This window comes from Heterodontus francisci, chromosome 10 (assembly GCF_036365525.1).
Source record: "Heterodontus francisci isolate sHetFra1 chromosome 10, sHetFra1.hap1, whole genome shotgun sequence".
In the NCBI taxonomy this organism is placed as follows: domain Eukaryota; kingdom Metazoa; phylum Chordata; class Chondrichthyes; order Heterodontiformes; family Heterodontidae; genus Heterodontus; species Heterodontus francisci.
In genome coordinates, this window is record NC_090380.1 from 28,175,139 (window position 1) to 28,196,682 (window position 21,544).

At 44.3% G+C, this 21,544-nt stretch overlaps 1 protein-coding gene across 2 annotated transcripts in view; it reads left to right on the top strand.

Moving 5' to 3' along the window:
• rnaseh2b (ribonuclease H2, subunit B) overlaps window positions 1-7,041 on the top strand; it is a 68,042-nt gene extending 61,001 nt beyond the window's left edge. Inside the window, exon 11 of one of the 2 annotated variants that reach the window (XM_068040329.1) lies at window positions 6,859-7,041. In XM_068040329.1, the coding sequence (XP_067896430.1) occupies window positions 6,859-7,021 (163 nt within the window). In that variant the 3' untranslated portion in view covers window positions 7,022-7,041. Of the gene's footprint in view, window positions 1-5,271; window positions 5,924-6,858 lie in introns of those variants that run through there. The other variant, XM_068040330.1, reaches the window with a different exon arrangement.
• Window positions 7,042-21,544: the final 14,503 nt, after the last annotated feature.

Below are 21,544 nucleotides of genomic sequence, written 5' to 3' on the forward strand. Positions count from 1 at the left end.
CTCCAGCATTCCAGCTGGACTGTGACACAAGCCCTCGATCTTGAGCCCCAAGACTTCAGACATGGAGGATGAGGAGAGACTAAGGACATATAATGTCCTGAAGAGGCAGAGGAGAAATGAGTTGAAGTATTGTCTATTGGCTCTTCGAGATGAGATGCTGGAACTTTCCAAGAATAACAAGACCCCAAAAGTGGTCATCTTGAGAAAAGCAACAGAGTATGCCAGCAGGCTGAAGGCAGAGCAACAGAAACTGAATGCAGAGAGGGAGAAACTTCAGAAAGAACAGCAACAGATGAGACGTGAACTCCCCGAGCAAGAGTTGTCAAACCACCGAGACGATATGTGGACTTTTGAGCCTCTGTGTCTGTAAATTTCACAATCTCTATCCATGTGTAAATAATTTTGATGTTATGTAATTTTATATGTTTCTTACTTTTAGCATACAAGACTTATCTTTGGAAAGAAGGGGGATGTTGTGTGAATGCCTTTAAAAGTCATGTCCTTTTAAGATCTTAGTATGCTAATGAGCTAAGTGCCAGGTGCAGTCATGTGACTCAGAGCCAGCATCACTCTGCAACTGGAACACTGAGAGACATATCCTGTAAGTAGGTAGCTCTGCACTGTATATATTAGTTAGCTGTCAAACCTGTTTTGAGATCTTCAAATACCTGAACTCCACGCATCTCATTTATGTCGCATCAGACAACATAAAAAGCTTCTCATTACATTACCCACACACATGTATTTTCCAGCGGGTGGGCGTATGGGGGTCACTCGACAGTGATTAAGGCGTAGATTGATCTTCCTCTTCCTCTTCCTGACGCAGGAACACTGAGACTCCCCCCAGCTAAGAGTGGCTAACTCAGGACTGAACCTGAAAGCTTGCTGGTCTGTGTATTCCAGCTGGACTGTGACACATGGCTGCATGTTTTACTGCCAAGCTACATTCTGCTTTTATCCACTGGATCATCAGGGGAGTTTGACCTCCGCCCTGACTGTCCACAGGGTGTGATGCCAACTTGAAGTGCACAACCAAACATCGCAAGCATTGGCTCCTGCTGTAAGTTCATGGGTCAAATTCTAACACCTATTTAAAGCCTCCGCAAAATGGTTCTGCTTTGAATGCAGCCAGCACCGGGAGTGCTCCTTGGGGCTCCACCGTAGCCCCAAAATCAATGCCAGGACTAACTCAACCCCCTCTCCATCCACCTGCTTGGCCCCCTCTCACCCTGCTGCTCCTGCCTGGCCCCTTCTCCCCCTTCCATTCAGCCTCTTCTCACCCTCCTACCTGGCCTCCCTCACCCTTCTGCTTCCACTTGGACCTCCCCTACCCTCGCATTCAGCTTCCTCTCACCCTCCCACTGCCCCCTCATCCTCTCCACTCAGCTCCCTCTCACAGCAGCGCAGCATAGTGAAGCAAAAGCTTTTAGCAGCCTATATTTTAACTGTTGCATACATACACTACAGATACAAATCAAATGTGCATATAATTACTGCAGATGTGACATCATACTATTGAAACACATACTTGGACCTCAGCTATTTACAATCTATATTAGGGACTGAAATGATGGGATTGTGCGTAATTTATCCAAGTTTGCTGACAATACAAAGTTAGGTGGGAAAGTAAGCAATGAGGAAGACGCAAAGAGGCTGCAGAGTGATTTAGACATGTTGGGTGAGTGGGCAAGAATAGCAGATGTGGCAAAGTGTTAAGTTATCCACTTTGGTAGTAAAAATAAAAAAGCAGAATTTCTTTGAATGGTGAGAGACTGGGAAATGTTTGAGGGGCCTGGGTGTCCTTGTACATGAATCACAGAAAGCTAATATGCAGGTACAGCAAGCAAGTAGGAAGGCAAGTGGTATGTTAACTTTTGTTACAAAGGGATCGGAGTATAAGAGTAAAGAAGTCTTACTACTATTATACCTGGAGTACTGTGTGCACATTTGGTCTCTTTACCTAAGGAAGGACATACTTGTTCTAGATGGAGTGCAACAAAGGTTCACTAGACTGGTTCCTGGAATGAGGGGATTGTCGTTTTTTTAGAGATACAGCACTGAAACAGGCCCTTCGGCCCACCGAGTCTGTGCCGACCAGCAACCACCCATTTATACTAATCCTACACTAATCCCATATTCCTACCACATCCCCACCTGTCCCTATATTTCCCTACCACCTACCTATACTAGGGGCAATTTATAATGGCCAATTTACCTACCAACAAGTCTTTTGGCTTGTGGGAGGAAATCGGAGCACCCCGGTGAAAACCCACGCAGACACAGGGAGAACTTGCAAACTCCACACAGGCAGTACCCAGAATTGAATCCAGGTCACTGGAGCTGCGAGGCTGCGGTGCTAACCACTGCGACACTGTGCCGCCCTTGTGAGAAGAGATTATGAGAAGAGATTGAGTGGACTCGGACTATATTCCCTGGAGTTTAGAAGAATGAGAGGTGATCGCATTGAAATGTATAAAATTCTTAAAGGGCATGACAGCGTAGATGCTGAGAAAATGTTTTGCCTAGTTGGGGAATCTAGAACATGGGGTCACAGTCTCAGAATAAAGGGTTGGCCATTTAAAACTGAGATGAGGAGAAATTTATTCACTCAAAGGGTTGTGAGGCTTTGGAATTCTCTACCCAGAGAGCTGTAGATGCTCAATTGTTGAATAATACAAGACAGAGGTGACTAAGGAAAATTAAGGGATATGAGGATCGCGTGGGAAGGTGGAGTTGAGACAGAAGATCAGCTATGATCTTACTGAATGGTGGAGCAGACTTGATGGGCCAAATACTTATTCCAGCTCCTATTTCTTATGTTCTTATGTCTTACAATCAAACACCATTTGTAAATAATATAACACTGTTCAGGAACGTAAGTTTTTCAGACCTACTGTCTACACGGTCTTGTCTGTGTTGAGTTAAGACCAGGTGAGAAAGGGGTCTAGGGGTTCCCTCTCAGCCTTTGCCTGGTTTAACCACAACAGGGTTTAATTTTAAAATTTAGCTCCCCCTCAGTGAACCCTTGTTCACTACTTTCCAATTGTAAGGCAAAGAAATCAATCAGACAGGTTTTCTTAGATTTAAACAGGAAAGGTAGAAATTTATTAATCTTAAACTCTAATCCGGTTAATGACTACGAATATGCGACATGACCATGCTAGCATGCATACGTGATAACCACCAACGCAGGTAGAGACAGAAAAAGTAGAAAGAATAAAGGGGAGAGGTTTGAGGCAATATCTGGGAATTATTTACAGTCCTTTAAGTTTGATGTAGATACTTTGGTTGCCGGTAAGTCTTGCTGGTTCATTGGGGCCCAATGCATGCTTTAAAACTTGTTTCGATGTAGGAGTCTTTTATCTCTTGAGGTTTAATTGACTTCAGTGGTTCTGGAGATTAGTGAAAGAGAGAGAGAGAGCTAGCCAGGAGAGAGGCTCTCTTCTTCTAAGTTCAGTCGCAATCTGCAGTCTGACCCAAGCTGTCCTGTGAGCAGTTCAAAACCAGACCTGGGCCAGCAGGTTAGTCATGTGACTCGCTTCATTAACAAACTCCTGCATTTGTGGATTCCAAAGCTCACGGTGGTGGGGGTGGGGGTGGGGGTGCGGTGTAGTGCTGTCTCTGACACCGACAAGATGTGGATCACCATTGCCTAGACCAATCTCTGTTAATTGAATCAGTGAGCAGTTGCCATTGTCTTTTCCCAGGCCACTGTCTTTTAGAATGCAATTTTTTTGCTAGCCACTGCTGATCTCTTTAAACAAGTCATCTCTCCACTGCAGCAACAGTTTCAAATTAATGTTCATGTGACGAAATTAATATGCCTCATTCTTGGCAGGTGGGGGTCTTCATGACAGTTGGTTCAGCTTTGCAAGAAAAAATCAGAACAGAGCTTAAACTAGCACGTGCTGTAAGAGCAGCTTTATGTTTAGTGGTACTTCTTTTATAGATGCCCTGCCTCTACTCAAAATGGGAAATACTAATTGTCATATCTGACAGAATACAGATGTTCCTTTTCTGGTTGGTCGTAAATATGAAAAATCCTTTTGAAGTTGGTTGTTAAAGCAGCAATTGCACTTTTTAAATATCATTTTCACTTGACACCGTGTCTCGAATTTTGCGTGTGTTCTACACCATACACCATTCAGTCAGCGTTGTAGCTATGACAACTGCAATCATGCTGTACCATCTACGTTACAGCTAATAATAACAATAATAGAAACATTCTGGATATTTCTCTCTAACGCATTTATTATTATTGACATTTAGCAGATAACTATCCAAGGCAACTTGCACTTACATACTACATACTCTGACATACCTCACTTAGACATTAGACATATTCTAACATGATAACAGGATATTTGAGTCAAGTTTCGTGAACCAGGGACTCTTCCGGAAACATTGTTTGCCCGGGGACACAGTACCTCATCCGAGGACTGTCCCCAGAAAACAGGGGCGTGTGGTCATCCTAGGGTAGAGAGCCTTTGTGGATTCTTTATGTGAAACTGTTCTTGTAGGGACGGTCAGATGGGGAGAAACCCAAAGAAATCTGCTGAGGTCCAGTGATGGATGACGGCCAGGGTAGTTATTGCCAACTCAATTTCCTCAATACATAACTCGTCATCTTTCACCAGGAATTATCATACCACTTAAGAACACACTGTACCAAGCACGTTTTTCACTGAGACGAACCTCTGATAACTGACACAGAAATACCATGTGCCGATGAGCGAGTTTCCCTTCACTCGGAAGTGTTCCTTTACTCACATCCTTGCATTCATTCACTTCACATGGAATGTGATCTTCTGTTCCTCACAGCCATCTTGGGCCAGATGCCGACACTATCCCACATGATTGCAAGTGGATTTGGAGCTTGTACGTCATTCGCTGTAAAGTGCTTTGAGACGTCTGGTGGTAGTGAAAGTCCTTTTTCAGCTTACTTTAATCTAGGACATGGCAGCACAGAGGGAGACACAAGCTACAAGTGGCAGCAACTCCACCCCATTACTCCCCCCCCCCCCCCCCCCCCCACAAACATGTGATTTCCATGAGGAAGAAGCACTGCACCTTCTAGTGAGGGAATCTATTTCAAGGGTTTTGGAAATGGGGAAGGAGGAGGGCACTTGCCAGGTAAGGGCTTAGTGTGACGTTTTTATTGTATTATTTCTTAATTCTGTATGATGAAAGGTTCTACTGCCTTCTACTGAAAGTGACATGAGCTTGGCTCCTGACATGAGCTGAACCTCTCTTTCTCTTTTCCTCCTCTAGATTTGGCGCAAGACAAAGAAGTAGATGCTTTAATGTCCAGCAGTGCCCATACTTTGTAGCAGGCCGTCTCACTCGCTCTATCCCTCACAAGCACCAGCCCAGAGACATCCAGATGGATGTGAGAGTAAAGGGAGAACAATATAGACAATATATATAACACATTTCACTTTGATATTTCAATGGGTTTGTAGTCACTGGGTCAAGTGCAATTTCCAAGACTGAGATTGATAGATTTGTGTTATGTAAGCGTGTTGAAGTATAATGGAGAAATGATGGGTAAATGGATTTGAGGTACAGATCAGCCATGATCTAATTGAATGGTGGAACAGGCTCGAGGGGCTGAATGGTTCACTCCTGTTTCTATGTAAAAGGTTAGTCTGAGGTTCATGGTGAGGGCTTTCTGTTGGAGAAAGAGGAGGTGGAAGATTTTCTTTACACTGTAACACCTGTCCGTCAGAATGTGTTTACAGTTTTGCATACCAGAAGGACCTGTTCTGCCCCTCTTATGGTGATTATAAGTGCAAAGCAAAACAGCAAGACTGCACAAGGCACTAATAAATGGAAAAAAACGAAAATAGAGCAAGGCTCCTGGGGAAACAGTGCAAAACATAGGATCAACCAATGATTGATTGCCCATTATAGAAAGGTCCCTAGGGAGCTTTGGAATTTTTTTCTGTCCAGCTGCTGCTTTCAGATTTGAAAGGTCAGGATTGAACTGGCCTTGTACTTCGGGCTTGGAGTGTGCTGTTTCATGAGGCCTCAGTAATAGTTTGAAAAGGATCACATAACATTGCCTTTCCTCCTATTAGAAAGAGTGAGTGTGTGAAGATTGTGTTTATGTCTGTGTTTATATGTGTGCGGTCTGCCTGAGTATGTCTGTCTGTTTCAAAATGGGCTGGATTTTAAGAGCTTGTTACCGCTTCCAGTGGCGGGCGAAAAAAATGGCGGCCCACACACAGGGGCCACCTGCTGCCAAGCCACCGCAATCTACCACACAGAGGCTCATTTAAATACCCGGGGCGGACTGGCACCCCCTCCCCCCCCACCCCCCCTCCCCCCCCACCCCCCCCAATCACATGGAGGGGGTGGGCTGTCTAACACTGGCAATGGCATCAACTGCCTGTGAGCAAGCTCTGCTGCCGTTTTTTAAGGGCAGCCAGCCCTGCTGGTGAATTAAATTTTTAACGCCATACCCCGCTCCCGCAAGCCCCCCCCCACCTGTTGTAAAAAAAATTTTATCGACCCTTTCCCACCCCCCCCCCAATACCAATAATTAAGTTTTTGCCCTTTCTCCCAAAACACTTATCTTTGAAATATGACCTTCCCCCCATACCGTACAAAGTTTAAAGTTCACCCCTTCCCACCATCCCCTACACTCATAATGATTATTTGACCCCATCCCCCCCCCCCACCCCCACACTAAAAATCTTAACTCCTCCCCCTCCCCACCAGTATTACACCTGCTTTCCCCAGACAGGGAAGTGAAGGCATGGGCGTGCCCGCCATCGCTCCAAAGATATCTGCAGGCCCATAAGATCCCAGGTAATAGCATGTTAATGTATTCATTTTATTTATTTACGTATTTAGATGCAGGTCCCGTCGCCCAGTGGTGGGGGCGCCACCACGGAGACTGGCTGCCACCGGGAGGATCAGGCCCAGCCCTCCCAGCGTCGAGCTCCGTAGCGGGTCTCTGCCGGAACAATCTTCAGGCCCCCCCCAGCCATGGAGCCCGACATCGGGAGCTTGGTAAAATCTAGCCCTAAGTGTGTGTGTGCGAATGTATGTATATGCGCATTTGTCTATTTGTGTGCTTCTACATGTATGTGTATATGGGCACATACATGTGTGTATCTACATGCCTGTGTGTGTCTGTATGTGTGTGCTCTTGAATCACATTTAAGAATGTGTCTATTTCCTTGTGTTAATGGTGTAAGTCAAATGGGTTTTGTTGACCTGGATATATAAAGTCATGTATTGGCTCCAGAACACCAGCCCTGCTTTCCAGGGTTACTGTGATGGGATTGTTTCGTACCTGTATTGTACACCGTGCCAAACCTGCACTCCTGACCCCGAATAACTGTTGGAATATTCACAAAAGGATTCCACTGCTAAGACGGCTGCCAAACAGATTCACTGGTTGGATCCAAGCTCGAGTAACCCCAAGCTCCAACCCAGAAGCAGCCGACATGGGCCTACATCTTCAAATCAGGAATAGAGAGCCTACCCAGGATTGATGATTTAGTACCTCTATGGCTTGTTGCCTGAAATGTGTTCATTGACACAGGAAAGGGTTAGAATGCATCTGCGAAACTGCCTGAAATCACTCTTAGCAAAAGGCTCCTCCGCTGCAAAGCAATGGAGAGAAGGATTCTCCTGTCCTGGCCTGAGTTTTTAGTGGGCAAAGTCAGATGTTCATTTCTAATATCACAACACACACTATGTCTTTGGTTGTGCAATGGCTGTGTTGATGCACTAGTAATCCAGCAACCTGGACTAGTAATCCAGAAGGTGGACCAGTAATCCAGAGACGCGGACCAGTGATCCAGAGAAGCAGACCAGTAATCCAGAGAAGCAGACCAGTGATCCAGAGAAGCAGACCAGTAATCCAGCGACGCGGACCAGTGATCCAGAGAAGCAGACCAGTAATCCAGAGACGCGGACCAGTAATCCAGAGAGCTGGACCAGTAATCCAGAGATCTGAACCAGTAATCCAGAGAGCTGGACCAGTAATCCAGAGATCTGAACCAGTAATCCAGAGAGCTGGACCAGTAATCCAGAGAACTGAACCAGTAATCCAGAGAACTGAACCAGTAATCCAGAGATCTGTACCAGTAATCCAGAGAGTTGAACCAGTAATCCAGAGAGCTGGACCAGTAATCCAGAGAACTGAACCAGTAATCCAGAGATCTGAACCAGTAATCCAGAGAGTTGAACCAGTAATCCAGAGATCTGAACCAGTAATCCAGAGAGTTGAACCAGTAATCCAGAGAGCTGGACCAGTAATACAGAGAACTGAACCAGTAATCCAGAGATCTAAACCAGTAATCCAGAGAGTTGAACCAGTAATCCAGAGATCTGAACCAGTAATCCAGAGATCTGAACCAGTAATCCAGAGAGTTGAACCAGTAATCCAGAGAGCTGGACCAGTAATCCAGAGAGTTGAACCAGTAATCCAGAGAGCTGGACCAGTAATCCAGAGAACTGAACCAGTAATCCAGAGATCTGAACCAGTAATCCAGAGAGTTGAACCAGTAATCCAGAGATCTGAACCAGTAATCCAGAGATCTGAACCAGTAATCCAGAGATCTGGACCAGTAATCCAGAGAGTTGAACCAGTAATCCAGAGAGTTGAACCAGTAATCCAGAGAACTGAACCAGTAATCCAGAGAGCTGGACCAGTAATTCAGAGAACTGAACCAGTAATCCAGAGATCTGAACCAGTAATCCAGAGAGTTGAACCAGTAATCCAGAGAGCTGGACCAGTAATCCAGAGAACTGAACCAGTAATCCAGAGATCTGAACCAGTAATCCAGAGAGCTGGACCAGTAATTCAGAGAACTGAACCAGTAATCCAGAGATCTGAACCAGTAATCCAGAGAGCTGGACCAGTAATCCAGAGAGTTGAACCAGTAATCCAGAGAGTTGAACCAGTAATCCAGAGATCTGAACCAGTAATCCAGAGAGTTGAACCAGTAATCCAGAGAACTGAACCAGTAATCCAGAGAGCTGGACCAGTAATCCAGATAGGCAGAGCAGTAATCCAGAGAGCTGGACCAGTAATCCAGAGAGCTGGACCAGTAATCCAGATAGGCAGAGCAGTAATCCAGAGAGCTGGATCAGTAATCCAGAGAGCTGGATCAGTAATCCAGATACGCAGAGCAGTAATCCAGAGAATGTTTTTGGGATAGTTTCTTAGAACAGCACATTCTCAAGCCAACCAGAGAGCAGGCTATACTAGGTCTGGTATTGTGCATTGAGTTTGAGGGAGAGAAGAGTGGTCCAAGAATAGTATTATAAACTTAAATAAGCACAATTATGAGGGCATGAAAGCAGAGCTAGCTAAAGTGAACTGGCATATTAGGTTAAGGAATAGGTCAATAGAGATGCAGTGGCAGACATTTAAGGGGATATTTCAGAATACACAGAATACATACATTCCAACGAGGATAAAAAATTCCAGGGAGAGGACCCACTATCCGTGGTTAACTAAAAAAGTTGAAGATAGTATCAAACTTGAAGAAAAAGCATATAATTGCGCAAAAATGGGAGGCAGGTCAGAAGATTGGACAAAATATAAAAAAACAGCAAAGTATGACTAAAAGATTAATAAGGAGGGAAAAATTAGAGTACAAGAGAAAGCTGGCTAGAAATAGAAAAAGAGATAGTAAAAGTTTCTATAGATATTTTTAAAAGTTAACAAAGTGAGTGTTGGTCCTACAGAAAGTGAGTTTGGGGAATTAATAAGGGAAAGTAAGGAGATGGCAGATGAATTGGACAGGTATTTTGCATCTGTCTTCACCACATAGGATACAAGTAACATCCCAGTATTAGCTGTAAATCAGGAAATGGAAGGGAGGGAGGAACTCAAGAAAATTACAATCACCAGGGAAGTGGTACTAAAAAAATTGTTGGAGCTGCGGGCTGACAAGTCCCCGGGTCCTAATGGACTTCGTCCTAGGGTCCGAAAAAGAAAGTGGCTAGTGAGATAATTGATGCGTTGGTTTTAATTTTCCAAAATTCCCTAGATTCGGGGAAGGTTCATTTAGATTGGAAAATAGTGAATTTAACTCCTTTATTCAAAAAGTGAGGGAGACAGAAAGCAGGAAACTACAGGCCAGTTAGCTTAACATCTGTCTTAGGGAAAATGTCAGAAGCTATTATTAAAAACATCATAGCAGGGCACTTAGAAAAATTCAAGGTAATCAGGCAGATTCAACATGGTTTTGTGAAAGGGGAATCATGTTTAACCAACTTATTGGATTTCTTGAAGAAGTAACATGTGCTGTGAATAAAGGGAAACCAGTGGATGTATTGTACTTAGATTTCCAGAAGGCGATCTGGAAGCAAATTCAATAGTAACCTTCAATAGGATAAATGGTTGAAAAAGAAAAATTACAGAGCCATGGCAAAAGAACCAGAGAGTGGGAGTAATTCCACTCTTTCAAAGAGCCAGAACAGGCAATATCTGTGAATGGCCTCCTTCTGTGTTGTACGGTTCTGATTTCAACTGGCCTGTACTTCTACCTGGAGGTCCTGACTTTTACCTTGAAAGTTTCTCTTTGTATTTCTCTAACAGTATGTTTTCTGCCTGATCTCAACACTCCAGGCTTTACAGAGATGGGTCTGATGGTTTCCATGTTCAGCCCTTCACCTATGCTGGGTGTTAATGGTGCATGTCCCACCTTGTAAACATCATGGACTGTTGTTATATCAGGAGTACATAGAGCTGAGCATGTGGACAATCTGGATAGGCTCGGAGGCAGCACAGATATTGGTAAAAGTCACTACGCTGAAGAGGATGGTGCATTCTTTGAAATCTCCTGAAGCAAAGCACAGGCCCGTGTCACCATATCATTCAGCCCCACCTGTGGGAAGACTGATGAGCAACTTTTATTTAAATAAAAAATAAAAACTTCAGTTCAAGGAAACTTCTTTACCCAGAGAGTGTGGTTAGAATGTGGAACTCGCTACCACATGGAGTGGTTGAGGTGAATAGTATAGATACATTTAAGGGGAAGCTAGATAAACACCTGAGGGAGAAAGGAATAGAAAGATATGTTGATAGGGTTGGATTAAGAAGAGTGGGAGGAGGCTCATGTGGAACATAAACACTGGCTTGGACCAGTTGGGCCAAATGGCCTGTTTCTGTTCTGCAATTACTTTGTAATACTTTGTAATCAATGGAATTTGATATAGGATGGATTGGTGACGCTGGATTCATTCTCAACCACAAGGAACATTTGCATGAGGGTGGCTGACCATCCAAGATTGTCTTGGAATTTCCAGAAATTCGGATTAATCTCATGGACACTGCTGCAAGCAACCCCAGGGGAAAAAGCCTTAAAAATATAGTGCCCATTTTGTCTGAACACTTCTGTTAATTAGTTATCGATATTGGAGATGTAGAAAAAGGCTGTTTGACAGTCAAGAATCATCTTATCGGATAGTGATGAGTCGAGTGGCTTTACCATGGGTGTGGGAAAGCGGGGATGGGTGTGTCAGCTGACCAATGGTGGGAGCTTCGGGGTGGGGTGGTTGGGGACGGGAGGCCTGCTGATGAAATCTGCAACTAGAATTAGCAACCCTATCTTGCCTCTGTACATTGGGGAGATGGAGCAGAAGGCAGTTGCTTTGTAGTATAATTTTAGTTAAATCATTAAAACTATAGGGACTGACATTTCACCTCTTGGCCTAGATTCAGGTGCAGGCCAAACTGTTGGAAATGAACGTTTCCTCTGGCAGACCACAACATGAAATGAGTTTGTGTTGGGCCTGGACCCACAGAACAGAACTGTTCACTATTCAGCACTGACTGTTGGTCTCACTCAGAGAAGCCACAGGATAAAGGAGACAGGGGGTGTGGTCTGAAATGGCAAGTATTCCATATCCTGTACTAAAATCCCAAATAAATGCATAAAAATATTAGAAAACATCGAAACTATGGTCCCGATAAACGTAAGAAAAAGAAAGTCTTCCATTTCTAAAGAGCAACTTCAGAATCTCCCAAAGCACTTTATAGCCAATGAAGTATTACTGATATGTAGTCACTGTTGTAATATGGGGAACACGGCAGCCAATTTGCATATAACAAGATGCCACAAACAGCAATGTGTTAATGATAATCTGTTTTAGTAATGTTGGTTCGGCGACAAATATTGGTTCGGGCACTAAGGAAAACGCTGCTGCTCTTCGAAATAGTGGCTGTAAAGTGCTATCGGATACGAAAGGTGCGATATAAATTCAAGTTCTTTCTTCTCTTTTTTACATAAAACAGCTGGTTCCTTTAGTTTTATTTTGCATACATTCAGAAAAAACATCAAGAATGGCAAAATACAGGCTGCCTGCCTACAGTTTCCCGTAGGATGAAAACTGGATCTTAGCCTGGTTTCCCTCAGATGTGAGGAGATTCTTCACACAGCGGGAGAGGAAATCACAGAGTGGGTTAACTGGGTAGCTTGTTACTCTGTACTGGCAAAATTGTGATTAAATCATCCACCCATTCTTTCAAGATTGTCATATGGCACAAGGTCAATAAATAAAAATGGCACATGGGAGCAAGGAAAGGTGAAGTCCGATGACCCTGAGCCTGGACACACTGTATAAATACAACTCAATCCATTTGAAAGGAGCAATACTGAGTAATAACTATATTCTGATGTAGATGTCAGCTGTGGCTCAGTGGTAGCATGCTCACCTCTCAGTCAGAAGGTTGTCAACTCAAGCCCCACTCCAGAGACTTAAGCATGTTATCCAGGCTGACACTCCTAGTACCAAGTGAGGGACTGCTGCACTGTCGGAGGTGCCATCTTTCAGATGAAACATTAAACAAGGCCCAGTCTCAAGTGGATATTTGAAGAGCAGTGGTGTTCTCTCTGGTGTAAAGGCCAATCATTGTCACTAAAACAGAGTAACGTGCCATATTGCTATTTGTGGAACCTTAATGTGTGCTAATTCTTGGGATGTGGACAGCTCTGGCGAGACTGTCATTTATTGTCCATTGCTAACTGTCCTGAGAAGCTGGTGGGTTTGATGCAACTACATGGCTAGCTAGGCCACTCCACAGGGCAGTGAAGAGTCAACCAGCTGTGCCAGACCTGGTAGGAGCCGCAGTTTCCGTCCCTAAAGAACATCAGTGAACCAGATGGTCTTTACAACATTCCAATGCCTTAAAGGTCATTTTTACTGATACCAGCTTTTTGTTTCCAGATTTTAAAAAAAACGAATCCAAATTCACGGTGGGATTTGAACTCACATTCTCAGGATTATAAGACAACAGCAAAACATGGCAGTTGCTGGAAAACTGGAATAAAAACAGAAAATGCTAGAAATACTCAGCAGGTCTGGTCATCAAAACTGATGAAAGGTTATCGACCTGAAACGTTAACTCTGTTTCTCTCTCCACAGATTCTGCCTGACCAGCTATATATTTCCAGCATTTTCTGTTTTTACCTCAGGATTATAAGCACATGTGCAGGCTGCTATGCCTCTATTCACTCAGCATTCCAGCTCCCATTACAATTCCAAGTCCTGACTGATGAACTGGAGCAGGAAATCTTGGCTTTGGGAGTCCCCATCGCTAGCCTCACCTCCTTCCTGTCATTTGCCATCAAAGGGGTAAGTGGAAGCTCTGCCCCTTACAAGTCAAGGCAAAACTCCAGACAATGGAGGTGTAACTGGATTGAGTCATCACCATCTTTCCAGGAGTTCCAGCAGTGTCCTGCTAGAGTTTAGTGGGCGACTGGCGGAATGATATTTGGTGAGCAAGCCAAGAGCTGAAAATCTGTATTCTGTCTGTACGGGTGGGCTAAGGACTGGGCGGTACCTGTGCAGCAGGACTGAGGTCCATCCACTACCTGTACAGATGGACTAATGTCTGTGCACTACCTGTAGAAGTGGGCGAAGGTTCGTACACTACCTGTATAAACGTGGACTAAGAACTGTGCACTGCCTATACAGGTGGACTAAGGTCCATGCACTATCTGTACAAGTGGTCTAGGGGCTGTAAGCTACCTGTACAGGTGGACTAATGTCTGTGCACTGCTTGTACAGGTTGACTAAGAGCTGTACACTACCTGTACACTTGGACTAATGTCTGTGCACTACATGTGCATGTGTGCTAAGGTACGTACACTACCTGTGCATGTGGGCTAAGGGCTTTGCACTACCTGTACAGGTGGACTAAGGTACATACACTACCTGTACATGTTGGCTAAGAGCTGTGCACTAGCTGTACAGGTGGGCTAATGTCCATGCACTACCTGTACATGTGGACTAAGGCCCATGCATTACCTGTAGAGGTGGGCTAATGTCTGTACATTCCCTGAACAAGCGGACTAATGTCTGTAGACTATCTATAGAGGTGGGCTGATGTCTGTACATTACCTGTACTAATGACTGTGCAATACCTATACAGGGGGTTAGGTGTGAAGGGTTCTGCAGTACCTGTGCAGGTTAGTTAGAATCAGTGCAAGACCTCTACAGGGTGGCTATGGCTTCTGCAGTACCTGTACAGCTGGGTTGAAGCATGATAACACAAATTCAGATGCTATTCAGATGAAGGTTCTGAATGCCTCTTTCTTGGAGTTTCAGCATTGGTTGAGATTTCCAAAATTCCGGCATAATTTCTCTCAGTGCTCTCAGTACAAGCTAATTGTTGATAAATTTCCTTATGCTGGAAATGGCAAAGGGCACTGCTAGGTGGGTGATTGTGAAGTATTCATCGACTCTAATGTCAAATGGACGTAGTCCTGGCATTCACTCCCGCCTGTTTTACCTTTAGCTATAGCAATGTCACCACAAAGGAGGCAGCCAGGATAACTCGTCAACAATGAAATCATGGACAAAAGTATTAATCGTGACTCATTACTGATATCAGACATTCAATTTAAACAAGTTGATGTTTAGCTATCAGCCATGCCTCACTGCTGAGCCAGAATGTTATGGGTTTCAGCCCCACCGCAGAAACCTAAAAACTTAATCTAGGCTGACACTCCAGTCTGTAGCGACTGAGTGCTGCACTGTCAGAGGTGCTGTCTTTTGGATAAGGCTTTAAACCGAGGCTTTGTCTGCCCTCTCAGCTGGCATAAAAGATCCCATGGCACTATTTTGAGAAAGAACAGCAGCGATCTTTGTGTCATGACTGATATTTATCACTCAGCCAATGTGGTTATTTATCTCATTGCTGTTTGTGGTGCCATGCTATGAGCAAATTTTCTGGCACATTTCCCTATATTACAACAGTGACCGCTGTTCAAAAAAGTATTTCATTGGCTATTAACACAAATAGCAATGTGAGAACTTTGTGATGTTGGTTGAGGGATAAATATTGCCTAGGACTCCAGGGAGAACTCCCCTGTTCTTCTTCAAAATACTGCCATGGAATCTTTTATGCCCACCTTCGAGGGCAGACGGGGCCTCGGTTTAACAACTCATCCAAAAGTACCTCAGACAGTGCAGTGCTCCCTCAGTACTGCACTGGAGTGCCAGCCTAGATACTTATAACAGAGAAAGAGTGATAGAGGATGCGTAAGCGAGACACAGAAAGATAGACAGGAAGAGACTGTAGCTTCAAACCGGCACAGCTGGAACAATCCAGCATTTATATTTTCAGGTGCAGGCACATCATTATCAAATGGATCCAAAAACTGACAAGGACCTTGAAGTTAGTTAATAACAGAAATTTGCAAAATTATTTACAATGACATTTTTGTTGACTTGTCCCATCTTCCGCAAAATGTGGTATGTTGGCACTGAGAAATAGAACACATCCTTCATGCACTGTCTGTATTAGCTACTCCCAGACCAAGTATAACACGGACCAACGCACACCGAAGCTTGGCTCTTGGTTTACATAAATTAAAAAAAATAGTCTTTTAAAAATAAAAAAGTACAAATTGATTGAATGGGAGGGGTTTAGGACTAACTTGTTTTCATTCCAGACAAATTCCAGACATTGGGCCGAATTTTATGTTTGGAATGCCGATCCTGCTCTCAGGGCCGGAGCCGAGCACAAGTCACGTCGGGGGTTGGAACGGTTGGCCGCACATGATTCAGCAGCAGCCGGCCAATAAGCCTAATGGTCCGTGAACTCTGACCAATTGTGTTTTCTTTATTCGCTCATGGCACTGGCTTGGCCAGCATTTAATTGTGTGGTCAGGGTCAGGCCCAGAGGCAAGGAGAACAGCATCAGGTGACACCTTGGCAGTTGAAGGGGACATTTTTAAAGGGCTGCCAGGCCCGCAATGCACTCAGCATTCGGAAGGTCAGGAAGGGGAGGAGGTTACAATACATATTTAGATATGGCTGGTAGGAGACCCCGTGCAGCCCCAAGCTTTCTTGATGCCTCCCTCCAGGTGCTCTAGCAGACTGTCAGGGAGAGGAGGGCCATCTTGTTCCCGAGGGACGGGAGGAGGAGACCTGGCAGCCAAACCAAGCAGGCCTGGCTCCAGATTGCTGAGCATGTCAGCAGCCGTGGTGTCACCCCGCGCACATAAATACAGTGCCGCAAGCGACTCAATGACCTCATCCGGGCTGCAAAAGTGAGTATCATTTAATTCCTTCATCCTCTTGGGCCTTGTATCTGGTGGAGTAGGAAATTGTTTTGGGATGAGAGCAATCTACACCGCACCCCCCCCCCCCCCCCTCCCCCAGACATGGGCTAAGGGACATGGGATGCAACGTGTCTTGTCAGCAGCATGTCACAGTGGCTCTAAAAGGAAGTCCCTGTAATAGTGGAATCTCAGGAGATCCCTGGGAAGGGAACGCATGCAGGAGGCATTTGTGTGTCCCCATCAGTGGCAACTGCACTGCCAGCAGCCTGTGTGTTGGGATTGATGTCGCTAGGGGTCCAACATCTCCCTTCCCTCTGTCTGCTGGAGAAGTTTAGTTTAGTTTAGTTTAGTTTAGTTTAGAGATACAGCACTGAAACAGGCCCTTCGGCCCACCGAATCTGTGCCGACCATCAACCACCCATTTATACTAATCCTACACTAATCCCATATTCCTACCACATCCCCACCTGTTCCTATATTTCCCTACCACCTACCTATACTAGGGGCAATTTATAATGGCCAATTTACCTACCAACCTGCAAGTCTTTTGGCTTGTGGGAGGAAACCGGAGCACCCGGAGAAAACCCACACAGACACAGGGAGAACTTGCAAACTCCACACAGGCAGTACCCAGAATTGAACCCGGGTCGCTGGAGCTGTGAGGCTGCGGTGCTAACCACTGCGCCACTGTGCCGCATCATAGGGAGTGGGCGATGACCATGGGTGGGCTGCCATTGCTACATGTCCTTATGCTGATGGAGGAGGCCATGGAGTTTGTTGGCCCACAGGATGGAAGGAGCATTGTGGATGGTGAGACAGGGGCACTCTCCCAAGATAGTAAGTCAGGTCTACATGGGGCACAACACAGTATTTGTAATAATGGAGCCAAGCTGCTCATCAGGCATCAGGGGAAGAGGGGTCCTGGAAACTTGAGGTAAGGACAAAATCAAACGGAGGATGGAGGGGAGGACATAAAGAGAGATTGGGGAAACTGGGCCAGTATTCTCTAGAGTTTCAAAGAATGAGAGGTGATCTCATTGAAACCTACAAACTACTTACAGGGTAGATGCAGCTAAGATGTTTCCCTGGTTGGGGAGTCTAGAACCGGGGACACAATTTCAAAATAAGGGGAAACCACTTAGGACAGAGATGAGGATAAATTTCTTTACTCAGAGGGTTGTGAATCTTCGGAATTCTCTATCCCAGCGGGCTGTGGAAGCTCAGTCATTGAGTATGTTTAAAGCAGAGATTGACAGATTTCTAAATACAAATGACATAAGGGGATATGAGGATAGTGTGGGAAAAAGGCGTTGAGGTGGATGATCAGCCATGATCGTATTGAATGGCAGGGCAGACTCGATGGGCTGAATGGCGTACTCCTGCTCCTATGTTCCCATGCTCCTATATCTAACTCCTGGAGCCGAGAGGTACCATTCACGTACCATGTCCAGAGCTCTCGGGTGAGTCCATTACCTCTCTCTATCGCGGTGTTGACACTCTGTATGAATTTAGCACACCGGGAGCTGTTCTTGGTCGAATAGCTCATACTTGCTCTGACTCCCCCTCAGCCCTGTCCCACCAGCTCATCATTACCCCCCTCTGGAACAACTCAGCTGAGAGACAACTGTCCCAGAGCTGAAATAGGGCAGGGATTGGCGAGTGGAGTTTCAAACATTCACTTGCTTAATCTGTTTATTCCACCACATCGAAGAAACAGTATCCAGACTATCTCCTTGATCCTTTTATCATCTACAGGACCTGAGAAAATTGTCCTCACAGTGCAGCATCGCTCCCAGATTCATGATAAAGTACAGCAGATCTTGGATATCCTTCTCACTTCTTTCGGTTCCTAACCTATGTCAAAATCAGCCTAAAATCTTCAATCCATGTCAAAATTAGTCTACAACCTTCATTCTGCACCAAAATCAGCTGACAGCAAAAGTAAAATGCTGCAGATGCTGGAAAGCAGAAATAAAAGTGGAAAATGCTGGAAATACTCAGCAGGTCTGGCAGCGTTTGTGGGGAGAGAAACAGAGTTAACGTTTCACATTGACGATCAGATTAAAGTCATTGAGCTGAAATGTTAACTCTGTTGCTTTCTCCACAGATGATGCCAGACCTGCTGAGTATTTTCAGCATTTTCTGTTTCTATTTCAGCCTACAATCTTCAATCAATACCAAAATTAGTGTGCAAAATCACTTAACATTAATCAAATAGTACAATCAAACAGCATTACAATCATGTAATAATACAATTAAAATACTACCATTAAACAATACTATAATCATGTAATAATGCAGTCAATTACTGCAAACAATACCACAATTATGTAATACTATAGTAAAATACTGTCAAAAACTGTAATGGTAATACTAGTTAAATGCTACAATTATCTTGTGTAATAATGTAATACCACACTCAAACACTGCAATCAATGTTACAATATGCAATACTATAGCCATACAATCAAATACTACAGCTGAACAATTTCACAGTTCAATAATATTACAGTAAAACATTTTCATCTGTGTTCACGATGGAGAAGGACGATGTAGGTGTAGTGATCAGTGAGGGGGATTGTGATATATTTGATCAAATTAGAATTGAACAGGAGTAGGTATTAGCTGTATTAGCAGGCTTAAAGGTGGATAAATCCCCAGGCCCAGATGAGGTGTATCCCAGGCTGTTATGTGAGGCAAGGGAGGAGATAGCAGGGGTTCTGACACAAATTTTCAAATCCTTTCTGGCCACAGGAGAGGTACCAGAGGACTGGAGGACAGCGAATGTGATACCATTATTCAAGAAGAGTAGCAGGAATAAACCAGGTAATTACAGGCCAGTGAGTCTAATGTCAGTGGTAGGGAAATTATTGGAAAAAATACTGACAGACAGGATTAATCAGGGATAGTCAGCATGGCCTTGTCAGGGGGAGATCGTGTCTAACAAATTTGACTGAATTTTTTGAGGAGCTAACTAGATGTGTAGATGAGGGTAAAGCAGTTGATATAGTCTACATGGACTTCAGTAAGGCTTTTGATAAGGTCCCGCATTGGAGATTGATTAAGAAGGTAAGAGCCCATGGGATCCAGAGCAATTTGGCAAATGGATCCAAAATTGGCTTAGTGGAAGAAGACAGAGGATGATGGTCGAGGGTTGTTTTTGCGAATGGAGGCCTGTGACCAGTGGGGTACCACAGGGATCGGTGCTGGGACCCTTAATGTTTGCAGTGTACATTAATGATTTAGAAGTGAATATAGGAGGTATGATCAGTAAGTTCGCAGATGACACAAAAATTGATGGTGTCGTAAATAGTGAGGAGGAAAGCCTTAGATTACAGGACGATATAGATGGGCTGTTAAGATGGGAAGAGCAGTGGCAGATGGGGTTTAATCATGAGAAGTGTGAGGTGATACATTTTGAGAGGACTAACAAGGCAAGGGACTATACAATGGATGGTCGGACCCTAGGGAGTACAGAGGGTCAGAGGGACTTTGGGGTGCTTGTCCATAGATCACTGAAGGCAGCAGCACAGGTAGATAAGGTGGTTAGGAAGGCATATGAGATACTTGCCTTTATTAGTCGAGGCATAGAATACAACAGCAGGGAGGTTCTGTTAGAACTGTATAAAATGCTGGTTAGGCCACAGCTGGAGTACTGTGTACAGTTCTGGTCACCACACTATAAGAAGGATGTGATTGCACTGGAGAGGGTGCAGAGGAGATTCACCAGGATGTTGTCTGGGCTGGAGCATTTCAGTTATGAAGGGAGACTGGATAGGCTGGGGTTGTTTTCCTTGGAGCGGATAAGGCTGAGGGAGGACCTGATTGAGGTATACAAAATTATGAGGGGCATTGATAGGTTAGATAGGAAGGAACTTTTTCCCTTAGAGGAGGGGTCAATAACCAAGGGGCATAGATTTAAGGTAAGGGGCAGGAGGTTTAGAGGGGATTTGAAGAAAATTGTTTTCACCCAGAGGGTGGTTGGAATCTGGAACACTCTACCTGAAGGGAGGAACCCTCACAACATTTAAGAAGTATTTAGATGAGTACTTGAAACGCCATAGCACATAAGGCTATGGGACAAGTGCGGGAAAATGGAATTAGATTGGATGGGTGCTTGATGGTCAGCACTGGCGCGTTGGGCCGAAGGGCCTGTTTCTGTGTTGTAAAACTCTATGACTCTACTCTATGACTCTAAAACAATAGGCAATCAAATTACTATATAATCATGTAATGCTACATCAAGCAACATTACAATTAAGTTACACTGTGAACAATTCTATGGTCATACAGTATCAATCTTACAAAACTGCAATTAAATGCTATAGTCACATATTGCAGATGCTAATAATATAGAAATTATATTAAAAAATATAAATTGGTCATATTTTGCTTTTAATTGTTCAGTTAAAAGAGTCAATTGCAAATGCTTTCGATATTAATTGTTAATACGATGTACAAAGTGTGATTGGTAAGGTGTATGGCATTGACATCTACTTGTAATTGTACCACCTTACTGTGTATGGAACACTCCTCAGACCTTTAGAGCAGACTCACATATAGCTTCAGCTCTGAGCAGCACCTTCATTTCTCTGTTTTATTATAAACATGTAAAAATTTCCCCCAAATGATAAATAAAATTCTGCATTTTTACAGGGGCCCTTTACTTTTCACATGTGCTGCCACCATGTGGTTAATGTCTGGAAGTGCAGGAAAGTGCCTCATGCAATTTAGGGCCCTTTTCCTCAGCATTGCTAATTTGAGCATTGGCTTTGTGACACGTGGGAAATGGCAGGCTTGCCATCGATGTCCATTTATTTAAGGGTAAATTCATAGATCCTCTGTTCCCAGTGAGGGGCTGCATGCAAAGGGTGTGCAGGTCCGATAACTGGCACCACAGTTGTACTTCTATCTCCACGAATGGTTCCTCGTTGAGAATGCAGGATTGGCAAAGTTATGTAAATGGCCATTAAAGGCAGATCTGCCATTTTACTCAAGGTGCC